We start from the raw sequence: 18,169 nt of genomic DNA, 5'->3' as shown, positions 1-18,169 counted from the left end.
ACATCCTGTTACCTTCGGACTACATCAAGCTTGTTCAGGAACTCATAAATCCGCGAGTGGTAATAGTAGCATTTGGCAACCACCAGATCTAATGCACGCCGGTTCTGGGGACTGATTTTCTGCATCAAGTCATCTGAAACTTTCTGTGCCTGAGGATGAGGAAAAGTAATGAATTAAATCCAAATATGAACAATCATGATACCACAGCCCCACTCCCAAGCATGTTTCAGCAGCATAAAGCCTTTTCAAAAGTGCACCTCTCTGATCTTGCACATTGCAAATGTCATCCGTTTGAATGCATGTCTTAGTAGTAAAAAGGAATCCTATAGCACTGCAATAAGGGAACAATGGTCAACACTTGGACTGGGCCACTGTCTGAACAATATCAACTGTAAAGTGTGAAAAAGTATAGTGCAAACAATAAAATAAAGCAACATTGATTACATACCCTCCTTCTCTTCCCGGCAACCCAGTATGAGTGTATTACTACACAGATATCAGTTCTCTGGGTATCACCTTTAGAAGTATTATACAGAGTAAACTTAAAAATAAAAAATAACGGTCTGTGTTTGTTCAATCCATCAAAATCACTTTATTTCGGTCACTGGGGCCATAAAAGTGCAATCCATTTACAATAAATTATAATGTGAAACATAATTAAAATGATTCAGCAAATAGATTATATAAAAAATAAGCACGATATTACATATATATATATTTTTAAATAGGTTAATTAATATTATGTTTCTTGGTTATCTATAAAAAAAAGATATGTACATAGTTGACTGCGTCTGCCCTTGCATGCCACCATGAGTAACTCTCGGTCACATCATGGTTCACTATATAAAGAGACAAACTTAGGTTATGTATATCTCCAATAATGGAAACCAACTCAAGCTTAGCAAAGGCAGTCCTTTCCTGTTCATTTGTGTCAGGTCTGCATTTACTGATGCACTTTTCAAAGTTCAACTCCACAAAATACTCCATGTCATATTTTTGTATCAGTTTGTCCTTCTTTTGTCAACTATGTCTGCTTACCACATCTCCTCATTCAAATAAGATGGTGTGCTGGATGGTACTGAAAGGTACCGTAAATGGTGGAGATAAGAGGAGAATACAATCACGAGTTTGTGCAAGCCTTCTTTACCTCACAGTAGCGTTTGGCATTCATTAAATACACGACCAATAGGAGCTGGAGATAAGTTTCTACTTCAGGCAGAAGAGGGGATGCAGCAGCCTTCCCAGTGCGGGGACGGAATGGCAACTCTCCTTCAGTGTCCATGGGCTAGGAAAGAAAGAGGAAATGATCAATCAGATAAGCACACAATGTGCTACTTACTCAACAGCAATCCTCTGTTTAGGGACCATTAAAAAGAGCTCTATAAGATACAACATCTAACAGAGAAAACAAAACACAAACTATTGCTTCAAGTGGAATGAGCTGCTATAGTTATTGAAAGCATCTGAATACATTTACACTACATAGGATTAGCATTTACAGGTGCCTTGCTCTACACCCAATTAATTAACGCCCATCTCCTAAAAAAGCACAGCGAGAAAACATTAAGAGTGATCTGCTCCTCAAGTTGTACTTGCCCTACCCCTAAACTTTTTACTAATCACTACCTCGACCTGCTTTACCACAACATGTCACTCAGAGATCACTTCCTCCAGAAACCCCAGTAGGTAGTTTAACACAGTGGCTTAAATTCATGTATAACTTGTTCACAACTTTTTCCATACACTGACCTTCAGAAACCTCAGAGTGTCATACACTGTCTACCTAACATATGAATTTCACCTACTGAAAAGATTTTCTCATACTCACCTCCTCCAGAAAGCTCAGCAAGAATTCACGAACTGTGCTATTGGACGTGAAAAAGCCCTGGATGGCCTTGTGAAGGACATTGAGGTTGAGTCTGCGGGATGTGGAAGGCAGTGCACGGAGAGCCCGGAGGACGAAGCGTGGCTCTTTCCCAGAAACTGCTTTCTCGATCTGCCTCACATGCTCCTTAATATCTGCCAAAGAAGATGAGGAAGACGTTATACGCAGTAGCATATTTTGGTACATTTATCTTTTGAAACCTCATACTACCGAATGACAGAATGTATCTGCATAATTAGGTATTTCCTCTATGTTAATAACAAGATGGAGCAAAAGTCTATTACATGAGTATTTCCACACTGCACCCTTCTAATTAGTAATTTTTTGACTTAAAACCAGCTGTAAACTGAGACAAGTTCCATTTATCCCCCTCAAAATAGGATTATCCAAATACAAAGATGTATAGTGATTTTCTGATTCTTGTACAGTTATCGGAGGTTATCTTTTAATGTCCATTATTAATACTGCTTTAGTTATTCATTTTTATACCAAAATATGACAAAAATATTCATATGTATCATTGTATTTCGGAGGCTCAAAATTAGGGAGACTGGACACTATATTTATCTTTAAATAAGTAATTATTTCTTCCAATGACATCCATTCTCAGTATTTTTTCCTTTCTTTACCCTTCTGTGACATCAGATTGCATTCATATTGATGAGTTCGCGTTTTAGCAATATGTAGACTTATCAGGAACCTTCCAAACGTAATCAACTGCAGTTAGCTTATGTTTTCTGAGTGGTATTATTGGATCACTCCTTCTGCTAAAGCTTTTTTGCATCATACTGATGGACTTTCCTGGTCGTGTTGTGCACTTCGGGAACATCACTTTGGGCCAAAGATCTATTTTTCCTTAATGATCGTTTTATGGTGTTGAAACATGATGCTGAATATATCCTGCCCGTCAGTCGCTATAACTAGATCTTGCTACGAAAATTGAATACTTTGAGATTCTTAAAGTAATATTTTACTCCTATTTGCATGTGTTGCGCAACTCATGGTGTAATTTTATACGTCTCCAGTGAAACACAACTACATCAGGCCTGATTACACAACTTTTCTCATAGAATGGTGACCCTACAAAGTGGCCCCACTCATCTGTCTTGATGCTGACCCTGTCTGAAATCAGACATTAAGAGTCAAAATGTGAATGTTCCTCTCTTTCAACAAACCATAAATAGTAAACAACTCTTACGGGAATCCTGCCTCATTTGATTGGTCAACTATTCAGTTCCAATTTGGAATGCAGGGTCCTCCTTGTAGTTTGATAATAAGCGTGGACAACACAATTGAACTTGTAGGCCAAAGACATGCTGAGTGGTGTTCCACATTTGCCAAAAAGTCAAGCATGAACTGAAGCAGCTAGAAAGCACTGGGGGTGATTAAAGAAAACGGGGAACAGTTGTCCCTTGCTACAGAAAAACATCGGAGTGGTGATGGGATCATTCAAGGGTCTTCGATATGAACAAAAACATACTCATTTCTCAGTAAGGCCCACTACGTTCGACTGATGGCCACAAAGCAGAAGCATATAATCAAAAGTGAATGCCAGAAAAGTCATCCAGAATTATTTAGATAGGTCTTCTGCAGTGAGGGGGATTCAGGTGGCTTCTCAAAAGTGAAACTAAGAATGCAGAAGTGAGAACCTTTCTAAAACTAGTAAAATACTGTGGCTGCTTCACCTTGCCATCCAAACCAAAACAAACCCTCAATGGAGTTCATCAATAAGTTGTCCAAACTAACCTGAAAGTCCACAATGCGAACACACTGCACAAAATGAAGGACGCAATACATGGTGAGGTCACAATGGCCTATTTTGCTCTCTGCTGAACGACTTGTCAACTGACGGATGCCAAGTACTAAGGACTCTCTTCTGATAGCACCAAGACCAGCCAAAAAGTAAACATACTATTAAACAGAAAAAAAGGGATTGATAACATTTAGGGAGGTACATCTTGCATGCCTCTACGTATTAAGAAATACATCCTACAACTGCACTACCAAAGCGAGCGGTGTCGCGACCTGCCGCAAGAGGTCGCGACCTGCCGCAAGCGCCCGCATTGAGAAACCTTGAGGGGGAGGAGGTCTAGTGTGTGATTCTTTCTTGCAAGCGCTCGCCAACTTAACATTGTGAGCCGCTCGAGAGAAAAACTGCTCCGCGCCACTTTGCAGAGTTTTGCGGAACTTCGCGCTACGTACGGAATGCGCAAAAACTCCAGGGAAAGAGATACACAAACTGTTTAGAGCCTGCCAAATACTAGTAACTGTGCTAACTTCAACATGGCTGTAGCAGCACTATAACATTTCAAACCACAACTCAATCCGGATTACAAGTGTTTCATCTTCAGACAAACCAAACAAAATGAAGGCAAAACCATTGACAACTTCTACGAATGCAAGAGAGAACTAACAAGTACATATGTGGATGATGATGCAAACATACAAGTGAGAGTCCAACTTATTCAGGGATGATCTTCTGTAAGGCGATGAAGCTTAGGAAAACCCAGAATAAGTCTAAACAAAATCTTTAACCAAACGGCAGGTCAATTGAACTTGCTGACATTAGTTCCACAACCACAGACGGCGCACTGGCAAAACTCGAAAGATCATGGTGAACCAGCAAAACAAATTAAGACAGAAGCTGCGAATGATATCTGCACCAGATCAAAGCCTCAAGAAAATCAAACCAGAAACAATACAGCGAAGAGCTACCCGCAAACATGTGATACTGTGGAGGAGAACAACATGCAATAAGTGAATGTCCAGCTCAAGGCAGACTATGCTCAGCATGAGGTTGCCAGAATCACTTTGTAAAGGTATGGCATAGAGGGCAGAAAAGACACTTTAGGAAAAGGGGTGCTGCCCTCGTAAATGCAAGGGCAATACACTTGAGCATCGACTCCACACTCAGCACTACAACTCTCTGACGACAACGTAGCCTCCCTTGGACTCATGTATAGCGAGTAAGACGAAGAAGACATTTTTTCTCCTATCAGCTCAGGAGCATCACGTCAACCGGCAAAAAGACTCTTGCCCCAATGTGAATTCACCATCCTTGGGTCTGGCATAGTGGCACTCATCGACACTGGAGCATCTGACAACATCAGAGCGAGACCAATGCGATAAGCTCAAACGAAGACCAGCTCTCCAATCGACGAGCACCTGCCTTTAACATATGGTAGCTGAGAATCACTTACGGTTGCTGGTGTTTTCACAAAAATACAAGGCTAAAACAACACAAAAACAAAAATTCTTTGTTATCATCAACGAAGGAACAGCCACGCATATCAGCTGCTCCACGGCCAAAACTCACTTCATCTTATTTGTGCACTGCTTCAACACCAAAGAGATTGACAATTTTGTCTCAAAAGTGTGTGGCATATTAAAAGAACTGGGACGTCCAAGAGTGAAACCCATCAAACTCCACATAGACACAACAATAAAGCCCATCACTCTCTAACAAGGAGAGTCCTGATCCATCTTCAAAGCAAAGTAGAAGTAGACCTCAAATGGCTGGGAGATCTAGCAGTGGTCGAAAATGTGTCAGCCCACTACATAAGTCTCAACAATGGTGGTGGCCCCTAAAAAGGACAATCAGATGTAATCAGGATAGGCACAGACATGAGGCTACTAAATGTTGCAATAAAACAAGGAAGATCTATGAACCCAACTCTGGATGATGTATTAGCAGACCCGAATGGTGCATGCTGGTTCTCAAAATTAGATTAGATATGAACGCAGGAGAACACCATCTCAGGCTTGATAAGAATAGTCACTACAGGACTGTTAAAGCCTGGAAAAAGCCTGGAAAAAAGATATGGACTAGTGCTTCAGGGCAGAACAGTGTATCAAAGCTGGGGCTGCCCGCGCAAATGGGAAAAGATATGGGGTGCACAGGCAAAATACAGAGGACTTTGGATAGAGGCAAGAGGGTCACTTAAAAGCCTATTTGGACCCAATGGTAGAGCAATACTGCCTGAGAGAGCAATAATGGCAGCAGCAGACTAGTAGATCTCAATGCACGAGACAGCAGGGGTAATAGGTACACATGTAAACTTCTGTGACTCTATAATGTATGTATTATGCATATCTGAAGTATGTTTTTGTTTGAATAAAAAGAATTTATATTAAAAAAAAAAAAAATTAAAAGTAGTCACTACATCATCACTTTCTCAACCCACTTTGGAATCTGCCGTTACAAACCCTAAAGCTTTAGAGCATCATCAGCAACTGAATTAATCCAAAACGCTGCAAGGCTCTAAATGTACTAGATGGTGAAATCAATCTAAGTGATGACATCCTCATCTACGGCCAGTTACTCGCCGAATACACCAGACTCGGCAGCCTGCTCCAATGACTAACCTTACAAGATGCAACCAGTCAGAAACGTTAGCTTCTGAAACACCATTTTTTTTCGGATATTATCAAACAAGGGTCTCCGCATAGATACACAGAAAGTCAAAAATATTGGGAAAACATCTGTACCTAAGAACCCCAATCTTAGGAATCATCCACTACTGAATATGGCAACCTTATCTCAGCCACTAGGAAGCCTCACGAAATTGACAAGTGTAGAACTAGCAGCGGAACATGAAGACGGTTATGGTAACATAAAATCGCCTCTCCTTAAAGATGTTATATTGTAATAATTTGACATCAAAGCAATAACAGAACCGATTGTAGATGCTAGCCTTTGCAGATTGGGGACAGTATTAGTCCGCAAGCACACTAGAAGGACACATGGATTCAAACAGCTTTCACAAGATGACGGACATCAAAAAGAGGTATTCCCAACTGGAAGCACTTGCTCACACCCCTCAAACTACAGTCCCCTTCTCACTACCCTCTGCCTTTCATCCTTCAAGCCTCCTTCAACCCTTTACACCTCCCGTCCCATACCTCGAGGCTCTGCCTCAGCAGTCCATTTCACCATTCCCTGGACTGCAACTCAGAAGGATTTGCTTTCCTTCCCAGTAGCCCTTGCATTTAGCATATATACCTTGTCTCGCTCTCCCAAAGAATTATGCTCTCACTGTACTGGGTACCCGATTCAACTCCGAGTGTGTTTCTGTCAGACACTCATGCTCCAGGACCGCTGCACCTTTGTACATCTGCAGTTACACCCCAAAGGAATCCTGCTATATACTCTATCCTACACCCGACTCACACTTGCAAGACTGTGCCCAGGGATGGACATGTCTTTTATTCCACCGTGCATTTCAAAGTTGGGCTGAGGCTCTTGGAGGCTAGTTTTCAAAGCCTAGACCGCTCTTTGTGTCTCTGTCACTTTCCCCAGCTCGCTGGGTGACTTGCAGCAAGCATTGGGAGGCTTTGAGAGAGAGGGTGGGGAAAGGTAGAGAGAAAGCGACCAGAAAGGGGAGAAAGAATGCATGAATAGAGAGAGATTCAGCCAGTAGATGAAAGGAGCGGGACTGGTTTGAGCATTTTCTCCCATGGCTGTTTTTGTCTCCCCATCGTGCCTTCATTGTGTACTCCTCGCTACCCTGACTCTCTCCCTACACGACCCATGCATCACTTCGCACCTGCAATCGCTCTCTGGATGGAATTCAGACTCTCCCCACAGCAGACTTATGCTTCCCCGCTGTCCTTTACTCCTAGGGTGACCAGATTTTGATTAGAGAAAACCAGGCCAGGCCAGACATAAAAGTAAGACTAAAGCATTTACCTTACTTTAATGTCTGGCCTGTCCCGATTTTGAGTAGCTTTGCATATGTGGGCACACACGTGTAAGTGTGTGTAAATAAATGTATGCCACACATTTACAAGCTACGTATATATAACATTAGCTATGCCACGACCTTGAGCACCCCCTGCAATCCATCCCCACTCTGTCTCGCTGTCTCCCCATCTGCTGCTGCAGCATGCTAGCAGCTGCAGGCTGAAAGAAACTTTTTACTTAAGGAGAGCATACCTTTCAAATCTACTTTTAGGATAACTTGACCTTTGTCGTTGTTGTAGGACTTTATTCGATAGAATGTATCATAAAAGTGTACAAGTTCATACATCATTTTTAAAAACAGAAATACATCCCCTTTTTCCATAAATAGAACAAATAATGGCGCATTGTCATACATACAATACAAAAATAGAATTTAAAAGACAATGTGTTTTTAAAAACAGTTAAAAACCCTTAAAAAACATTGATTTTAGACAATTATCAGGCAAGGATAACCATAACAAAACAGAGGGCATTGCAGGGGCTCCATAATCTGCAACTGATGCGCCTAGGGGAGCTTGGATCGATGTAGCCAAGCGCTTCCCAGATATTTAGCTGTCCCACATACTACACTGGGCACAGAGGTGTCTGATGTAAGAATGCGCAATGCCTCCCTATGATGTTTTGTCCCTAAATTAGAGCAAACGGGTTTCAACCATCTCCGTCTCGCCTGGCCATATGCTGGACAGGCGAAGAGGAAGTGGGGGATGGATTCTGTGGGGGAAGCACAACCAGGGCAACCTCCTTCCCTCTCTCCCAAGGGTTTCCACCCCGCAGTGAAAGCATTCACAGGTAGTGTGCCTAACCTGAACTTCAAATACGAAGCCCTGTCTCTAGGGGATTCAATGAGGTCCAGGAAGGGTTCCAGTTTGGGGGAGGGCTTGGAATCTAGGAACTTTTCAGTCAGGGAACCGTGCTTCAGATTTCGTATTGCTTCGTTGGACACCCACTCTCAATAGGCCTTCTTAAATACCTGCTTGGGTGGTGGGGACTGGCTTTCCCAGGCATCTGCTAGCCCAATTTCCCCCATCAAATACTTAAGATTTGAAACACAGGGTATCTTACGGCCTGTGTCCATGCGAAGCAATTCGGTCAAACCGGAAGCAGAGTTACATAGTTCGGGGGTCCTTCTGAGGCGTACCAAAAATAAGACAGGGTGCAGCCTTGCTATGTCTCTGATTGAGTGTCTACCAAAATCGTGTTGGAGAGGGACCAAAGGAGTCGATGGGGGGAGCGAGACCAGGTCCCTGTATAACTTGTTGTCTGAACTTGACCTTTGTCCCAAAAACCGGGACATAAGTTTAAAATTAAGGAAATCGTCGGGACACCGGTACAGTCCTTTGAAAACTGGGACTGTCCGGAGAAACCACGGACGTCTGGTCACTCTATTAACTCCTCATTCTCCAAGACCTTTGCACCACTCCATACCTGCACTCTCCCAAGGAAGAAGGCTCTGCACTCCATACTACTCCCCGGCTCACACTGTTAAGACTGTGTCCATCTCTTCACTATCCCTGCCTTCCAAGATCCCACCACTACTCTACAGCTGCAGTCAAGGACTGGGGCCCACGCTACCCTGGAAGTACCACCATCTTGCCATCACTCCCCACTTTGACCCTTCAGGTCCTCTGCAGCTACACTCCCAGGGTAAGCGGGGCTCTCTTAGGGATAAAGAATCCGCACTTGTCCTGGATCTCACCATCGAGAGTCACCGCGTCCCTCTCCTTCTGTGGCTTCTCTCCGCCCTCCACCGGCGCTCCCTCCGGGTCCTTCATCTCGACATCCTGGGGCTCAGTGCGACGCGGCGGGACCTCCGCTGCCGCCGGTTGCTTCATGGCGGGGGCCTGGCTGTGCCTGACTGGGTCCTGTAACAAGCCGAGTGCGAGATCCGGCACCGGGCGTCTCTGGGCCGAGGTGTCACAGGCCCCGCCGGTGTCTCACAGGGAATGACTGGCAACAATCCGCACAGCAGCCAGCCCGGCTCCGAGAGAGGGATTCTGGGACACGCAGCCCTGAGCAGCCGAGCGTCGAGAACTCAAGTGCCTGGCTAATCGAACACTGAGATAATCCACCGAGCGTCAACCCGCACAGTCATACAAGATTTACGGTCAAATATGATGTTTGATCAGATGTCAAAGCGAATGTACTTATTCTATTCTAAAGAAGTCTAAATCATTGCTTGGAGCATTTTGCTGTAGACCAGGGTGAACATGATTGAAAATATTGTTGGAACTTTCTAAATGAGAATGAATGCAAAATATCTTAGTTTTCGCATCTGAAAGCAGTTGTATTAAGGACACAAACGCGAGGATTATGCCTCATTTCCTTTTATTTTGCTATTCAGCAGCCATTTAAACAGTAATAAAGTACATCAGACAAAACCAAAAGACTGCATTTCCCATAGCTACCAAGGTTTCAGATTGCTATCTGTGACATTTTCATAATGTCAGTGCAATTATGAGTGACATTTCAATGACTATGAGTGACACTTTCACATGAGCAAAATCAAGCAATGAAGACGAGGGAAACAGAAATGACAGCCATTTGAGCAACGAGAAACGCTAAGAAGATCTTAAAACTGCTGCTAGGCATTGTAAATGGAAGGGCACAAATCAACGTGACAGATAGAGAGCCCTGCCCCCGAATAGGCCACTTGTTACTAGTAGAAGTCTCATCTTCCACGCTCGCATCAATACCAGAGTGTACGTTAGTGTTTTTAAAAATGTTAACTGAAAGTACAGGGAAACACCACTAAGAACAGGGCAGCGCTGCAGCCAGCCAGCACTTGACTGTATGTAGCTCATTTAACAATACACAACATTCTGAATGACATAATATTCCAGATGTAAAACAAAATAGAAAACAAAAGATAATGTTAATTTTCTTCGAATTCTTCTATGTAGAATGGTGGATGTGAGGAAAACAACATTTCGTAATGGAAAAGGTTAAAGGTTCGTACTGTAAAACATTTTTATTGCCGACTGATTATTTAAATTGCACTTGTCTTTCACTTTGTGTGTGCACTGTTATTTTATATGCAGTTTAAAAGGAACTCTGCCTGTACCTTACACTCGGACACTGCGCACACCAATGCTGACCAGACATGACGGCCAGGACAGCCTGGGGATAGCTGTAATAATCTTCAAACAGGGCCATACTGGGAGATCACAGGGATGCAGACTGAGGAAGGTCTGCTCTTAGACTTGGACAACGGTGTTTAGATACATGGGTTTAATTTTGGAAAAAACATATTGTGCCACTGCCCAGCCCAGAAGCACGACCACCTACAGGCCCCAACACCACAAAGTATGAGTTGCTCTGTGCCACCTTCTCTGGGCATGGCACTGACAGCCACGTCAGCGCACAGCAGAACATGCCACAGCCTTGGATTACAATTATGCCTGATGGTGAATTACCCCCTGCAAAGGGGGATATAAGAGAGCATCAAATGTGTCTTCTAAATGAAAAGTGGGCTGTCACTAATGCAAATGATTTTTGATGCAGGTGCCGTGCAGCTGTCCCAGCCCCACAGCCGGCGCAGCACCGACCTCAGCTTGAGTACACTCAGCCCATCACAGTCAGACAGTCAAAGTGGAGCTACAGGCTCTGAGGCCTCAGGTTCACCTGCTTCAACTTTACTTTGCTCATTATAACAGACGCACTAAAAATAATTGGAGACGGATTGGAGATGTACTAGTGACACTGACTCTTACTAGTACTCTGTAGCAAGCAGCGCCGTCAGCAGAAAGGGCTAGCTCGCCACGAAGACACCCCCCCCCCCCCCACATGGGCTCCTGGCAGCAGCCAGGGTGCAGGACTCGATCACTCGCTCCAGCTGCATCATTCACATGGCTGTGCTAGTCTGTAGTGCAACAACACTCCGGCTGCAGTCCAGGTCCGGTCTGGCAGGTCCTCACATCATTAGGCCGCGTGGCCCACAATGCAGGGTGCGATGCAGCTAACTTCACTGTCCGCTGTTCGCTCGCGCCCCATTTGGCCGTGCAGCCAATTTATTGGTTAAACTCATCACTGAGTCAAGTTGCGACATCAGTGAATGCCGCGGCGGGTGAGAATGTTGCTACATTATTTTTGTAGTTTACTGCCTAAGAAGACACAAGCTGAGCCAACCCCCAAGTCAGCTTACAAGCATCACAGAGCCAGACAGCTTTCTATCATGGTGCTAATAATGCTTCGGCTTAACAGCTGAGGCGATATGCGATATTACGGTTGACTTAGCATTTCAGTGCGGTGCTGCGGATCACCAGACTGAAATGCGTTAGTCTAACGCCTGAAGCGTGGTACTTGGCAGGACTGATTTCCCATGAGTCTTTAGTACACTATGCATACATTCCGATTCAGGCGGGAAATTTCTGATTTTTGAAGCAAAAATTGAGCTATTTTAGCTGTCTCCCGCCTAAAATTGCCTCTGCTAACAAATTTGTCAATAGGAAAAGACATTCCCTCAATTTGTTTTTTAAATCTCCAACTTTACACTTTTTAAATGTTGGCATGTATGCACTATATCATTAAACATCAAAACACTGCAACAAATGAAGGATGCGATGATACACATGTAGGACTTTATCAGTGTCCCGTCATCCTCTTCTTTGTGAAACAAACGATCCATGAAGAAGAACTATGGGCCATATTATCAAGGAAGCTGCGGTAGTTTATCGCTGCTTTACCGGCAGGAAACTGCCGATAAAGCGGCGATAATGGGCTTGATAATATGCGATTCGAATTTCAATCGAAGCCCAGGTTCACACATCTAACCTGGGCTTCGATTGAAATTCGAATCGCATATTATCAAGCCCATTATCGCCGCTTTATCGGCAGTTTCCTGCCGGTAAAGCGGCGATAAACTACCGCAGCTTCCTTAATATTATGGCCCTATGTTATTACTCCTGTTTATTATCTACACCTATGGAATCGGGATCAATATACTTCAGCAAGAATTCTGTTTCATAAGAAACACCAAAAACAACACAGATAATCAATATAAGAGTACTACCTTCTACAGTTAATCCTGGGTGGGAAGAAATCTAAAGCTAGTCCATTCAAGAGTAAAAGCTGTTGGAGGGGGCTAATCCTCATCTCTGTGTCTTTAATAAAAGTTGAAAACTTTCAGATGTGCAAGCTAGGACAATTTAATTCTATGCCAGGACCAAATGCAATGATGATGCCCATTCAAAGATTACTAATAACAAAATTGGCCATGTTCATTGTGGATTAAATTAGAAACATCTGAAAACAGACTCGGGTTACCAATCTGGACATTTAATTATCTCTTCTAGATGCATGTTAGCTATCAGAGACTTTGAAGCCATGGTGTCCCTAGTCTATACCTGCTTCAGGCATGATCCATTTTTCCCACCTAACCAGCATGGATGCCAGCACCAGAGCAAATGGTTTCCAAAAATATATCAATAAATGACCAGTATTGGAAGGTCTGTTTACACCAGAATGTGCTCCATATTCCTTCACACAAAGAATTGCACAAAGGTTCAGAGGATCAGGGACAATTGGATAAGAAATTGATTTAGATAAAGAATTTGTCCATCTTCCATTGTTGAAAGTGACCCCATCAGGAGTTAAAAACCTAGCTAAGATGTCCAATGCACTAACATCTGAAATTCGTCTGTAGGAAATGAGACACAGCAGAGTCACCAACTTTGCAGATAACTACTTGTTAGACAAATCCTCAGTCAAGGGCCACTGCTATAAGAACAGCAACACCATACTGTCATCCCAGAGCCTAATATTTCTTGGCTGGGCTGAATAGAGAATCTAACCCATTTTAGGAGTTTGCAGACCAAAGAATGCTGAGATAGCTGACCTGGAATTATTTATTGATCTGTACTTCCTGCCCAAATCCACCAGTTGAGATAAAAAGTTCAAAACATGAGCAATATCTGTTTGAACAAGATCAAGGCCCCATTTCAGACATCAATGCCAAGATTAAATATTGTAACGCCAGCATGAAGTATCAGAGTATCACCTCATCGAAGTATTGTAAAGCTTGACAATACTGTCTGCCCTGGCACCTGAAATGTAGTGGACTACCATGTTTGAAAAGCCTGGCACTGGCCATCTGTCCCAGAAAGTCTCCAGGCCTCCAGGCCCTCTGGTATTAGAGGATGGCGAGTGCCCAGAGAGTTTATGAGTAAGTCTAGAACAAATGGTAACAGGACTAGGTGATGTCATGATATCTTCAACAACACTAGGAACAACATTTATGACCTCTACAGAGGCACTATAAGGATCAGCTTTGCACCTTGTCTTCGAATCTGGGATTTCACTCTTGGAAGCATGATGAATGGGGGAAAGGCATATTGAAGCGCTCAAGACCAATTCTTGAGGAAAGTATATGTTGCTTTCGACTCCGAATCTGGCTTCCAAATCAAGAATCTGGGGAGTTGTCTGTTGAGCTGGTGTTGGACCTGGCCTCGTGGCGTGGTTCCCCCCGTTCCTCAGCAGCCCATTAGCGTAGCCCTGCACCCCGAGTCCCCTGGTCGCCCTGTACGCCCAAACCCCGTAACCAACGACCAGCCCTGCATGTCCCGTCCCGCTCCCGACTCCGAGCGCCCAGAACCTGCATGCCCCACAAGGCCCGGCGGCCATTTTCCTTCCCCGAGACCCCTGACTCCCTGGGCCTAGCATGACCCCGGCCCCAGCGAAACTTAGACTCCAAGGCGCGCCAATCCCGGCTGGGGGGTAAAGGGCTCCCTGAGTGAGATGAGCCAGGGAGTTTCGATGGCACCTCCGGCCTCCCCCGAGTGACTGGTTGTTGTCACACCTTGGGCCTTTCCCTGTGGGCCAGTTTCGATTGCACCTCTGGCCTCCCCGAGTGCTGGCTCCAGACCTGCTGGGCGTCTGGGAATTCCCAGACGCATCTTCAAAGGATCAAAGAGCCAGCCGCCGGACCTCTCCAACGGCCAGCCCCCGAGGCCTGAGACGTCCGCCTGCGAGGGTCCGGACATCAAAGGGCCACTGGACTATATCAAGGCCGGCACCACAACTAGCAGGCAGTTGTATCCTGGACAAGAAAGCCCTGCTGATCTGATCGCGGCTGACCCTTGGGAGAACTGAACCTTTGAATCCGAGCCCTGCTGACGCTGTCGCGGCTCCTACTCGTAACACGGAACTTGACCATCGGAGCCCTGCTGACGCTGACGCGGCTCATCCTTGCAAAGACCAGACTAAGACCTCCGAGCCCTGCTGACGCTGTCGCGGCTCATTCTCGCAAGGACCGAACTACGACCTCCGAGCCCTGCTGACGCTGTCGCGGCTCCCCAAGAACATCTCCAGATCGATCCCTGCTGACTTCGTCGCGGCTCGAGGAGGACTCTGGTCCGGCTGGACCATCGACGCTACCACCCCGACCTGAGTTAACTCGAAGTGAGTGAAGCAGCTAGTACGACCATCATCTTCCGTATCCCCCGGCTCGAGGATTGAGAGCTGTGCGCAGGGTACGCGTCGTATTGGCCTAAAGACTGAGACTGTCCCGCTTCCCTCTTCCCGAATCCCCAAAGACTTTACGATCCCTCGATCGCTTGTAAATAAGAGTGCTAATTTCTTCTTACTGTTTGATAAAGGACTTGTTACTGAAAACCTACGGTGTGGTGCCTGTTCATAAGTGTGGTGTGAGTTCAGTGTGTACGATCCTAGACTCGAAGTCCCCCCCCGGTGGGGACCTCACGATAAGACTCGGCAATATCTGTGGGAGAGGTGGGTCCCGGGGTGGTCGGGTGAGCATAACCTGGCCCTCTGAGATCGCCCCTTCTAACAGCTGGGAAGCAAAGAGGTCTGTCTGACATAGACCCTAGTGATCTATTAACCTCAGAAAGATATGTCTAGCCAACATTCAGTCTCTAATGTCCTGGAGGAATCGGGAGTTCCAGTCTGCTACCAGATTGTTGTTGCCCAGCAAATGTTTCACTCTAACTACAATTCTTTGAAGGAGGCAGCAATGCCAAAATCATTTGGCTTCCTACTGTAGCTAACATCTTGAATTTCATACCTCTCAATTTATGGATATACCTCACTGTCAAAATGTGTGCATTTTTAGAAGGATGCAACACGTCGAATAGTACTTTATTAGGGCTTTAACTGCAAAATAACGTGCTAGGAGTTCTCGGCAGTTGATGTGCATTTCAAGCTCGTTAGGGAACAATTTCCCCCCATAGAGTGTATATCACATCTGGAACCCCATCCTGTCCTACTGACATCCTATTTTATCGCCAAGTCTGGGTGAAAACTGAAGATTGCTCAGTCATATCAGGTCTCCATGTCAGAAAGCCACCAAGTTAGTTCTTGTTTAGCATCTTTTGAGAGAGGGATCATCTCCCCCTTAGAAATTGCTTTGTAGAGGTGAGCTATTTTCAATCGTTGAAGGGTCCTGTAATGGATGGACACCAGGGAATATAGCCTTGATCGTGACAGAGAGGAGTCTGACAATCTTTGTAATTTGTTTCAGAGAAGATTAAACTTTTGCTAAGGTTCTCCTTTACTCCTTTTTATTGAATGAATTATCAAGTTAGGTAAAGAAAGGGACGCTCTCATCGAGTCAATCGGTGTAAGGAAATGCCTCTTTTTGTATGGTCACCCCCAAAGATTTGGACAGATACTACTGGTTTATCCACTCTCAGAGTGCACTGAGGCCTGCTTTCCAGGCCTCATTGCCCTGACCTTTAAAACGTGTAAGTTTGATTGGCTTATACGCAATTGGCATTAGCTAACTTACTCTAAGTCCCTAGTATATGGTACCAGAGGTACCCAGCACCTGGTACCCAGTCCCCGCAGGGACTGCAGCAATTGTTGTGCCACCCTGAGTGGGACCAGGTAATAACGTGACTCCCAGTCTGCCACTGCAGACCGGTGGGGCAGTTTAAAACTGCTAACTCAACTTTGTCATTTTATACAATGGCAATGCCCAAACTCTATTACTTAATGTGTGTAAGTCATCCCTATAGTAGACCTATTGAGTCCTAAGGCAGTGTGCAGCATATTAGTAAAGTATAACATGTGTTTAGCATGTTCTAGCAGTAAAAAAAACACCATTGTTGTTTTTATTGGGAGAGGGATTGGTAGGCCCATCAGCGAGTTTGGAGTTACACACTGAACTCCTCAGATGTGCTAACTTCTGAATGGAACTACCAAAGTTGGTACTTCAAAGTACCAAACAACGTGTTACATTAAGCCCAACTTGATGCCCAAGTTGAGATTAATATAACCTAATGTCTCACACAACGTTTATTTATTTATTTATTTTTAACATTTGTTAAGCGCGAACAATTGCCCGCAGGCGTCTCGGCACTGTACATTTGTTTGCTCTCCTGTGTAACTCTGTTGAATTTTTAGAGATTAAATAACCAAGTTTTCAGTTTCTTCCTGAAAGAGATAAGGGTTGGGCTGGATCTTATGGATTGTGGGAGAGTGTTCCATAGCTTTGGGGCAGTGACCAGGAAGCGTCTATCTCCCCAGTTGACCAGCTTAGTCCGAGGTACTACCAGATCATTCTGTGTTGCTGAACGGAGTGTTCGGGAAGGAGCGTATGGAACAAGGTGGTCTTCCTCCTTCCTCCTTTTGACTTCCTCCTATATTTTCCTAATCTAATTTTTGCTGGCTTAGGAATCTGTGCATTTTACCACTGCTAACCACTGCTAAAGTGTGTGTGCTCACTCCTTAGAGCATGGTAATATGGTCTTCTCCCCAGAACTGGACAACTTACCTCAAGGATACTACACACTTCCTACAACTACTCCAAAACGTCAACACAGATTTGGAAAAACTAATCCTATGTACTATAGATGTGACATCCCTATATACTTCGATACCCATCAATGAAGGTCTGGAATCCTGTGAATGGGCTCTTTTGCAAACTCCTGATTTACCAGCAAACAAAATTTTCTTGTTGGAATTGCTACAATTTTGTTTACGCCACTCATATTTCTCATGGAAATCCAACTGGTATTTACAGATCAGCGGAACCTCAATGGGCTTTTCCGGAGCCCCAGTCTTTGCTAACATCTTTATGGCCAAATTTGAAAATGAATTCATACTGTCAGACGTTTGTTGGAAAAAACACCTAGTGTTTTATAAAAGATTCATAGACAATATTTTCCTGTTATGGAATGGCCCCGAAGAACTGTTACAGCAACAAATCAATGCTCTAAACACCAAAAATTGTCGGATACAATTCACAGCTAAAATTGATCATTTTGAGATTCCTTTTCTGGACGTGTTGGTTCAGAACAACATACAACAATTAGAGACAGAGGTTTTCCATAAACCAACTGACCGGAATAACACCTTGTTATTTACCAGCTTCCATCCGAAAGCACTCATTCAAAATTTACCTCTCTCACAGTTCATGAGAGCCAAGCGCATTGCGTCCACGGATCAAGCATTCAACCAAGAATTGTCACTACAAAAACAAAGATTCACAAACCGTGGATATCCATCACAAATTTTTCAATCAGCTGAATCCAAAATACAAACAATATCAAGAAATCAACTTCTACAATCAAAAACAAAAACCAAAC

At 44.3% G+C, this 18,169-nt stretch overlaps 1 protein-coding gene across 1 annotated transcript in view; it reads right to left on the bottom strand.

The window, feature by feature from the left end:
* Positions 1–9,640, bottom strand: part of PSMD3 (proteasome 26S subunit, non-ATPase 3) — a 36,845-nt gene extending 27,205 nt beyond the window's left edge. The window contains exons 1-4 of the mRNA XM_078645676.1: positions 9,325–9,640; positions 1,829–2,019; positions 1,148–1,285; positions 13–149 (exon numbers count right to left, since the gene is read on the bottom strand). Coding sequence (XP_078501802.1) covers positions 13–149; positions 1,148–1,285; positions 1,829–2,019; positions 9,325–9,460 — 602 coding nt within the window. The 5' untranslated portion in view covers positions 9,461–9,640. The remainder of the gene's footprint in view (positions 1–12; positions 150–1,147; positions 1,286–1,828; positions 2,020–9,324) is intronic.
* Between the last annotated feature and the right edge of the window lie 8,529 nt (positions 9,641–18,169).

The sequence above is a fragment of the Lissotriton helveticus genome, chromosome 5_1, assembly GCF_964261635.1.
Source record: "Lissotriton helveticus chromosome 5_1, aLisHel1.1, whole genome shotgun sequence".
In the NCBI taxonomy this organism is placed as follows: Eukaryota; Metazoa; Chordata; class Amphibia; order Caudata; family Salamandridae; genus Lissotriton; species Lissotriton helveticus.
Note: the sequence above shows the minus strand (reverse complement) of the source record. Positions and strands in the feature narration are given on the sequence as shown.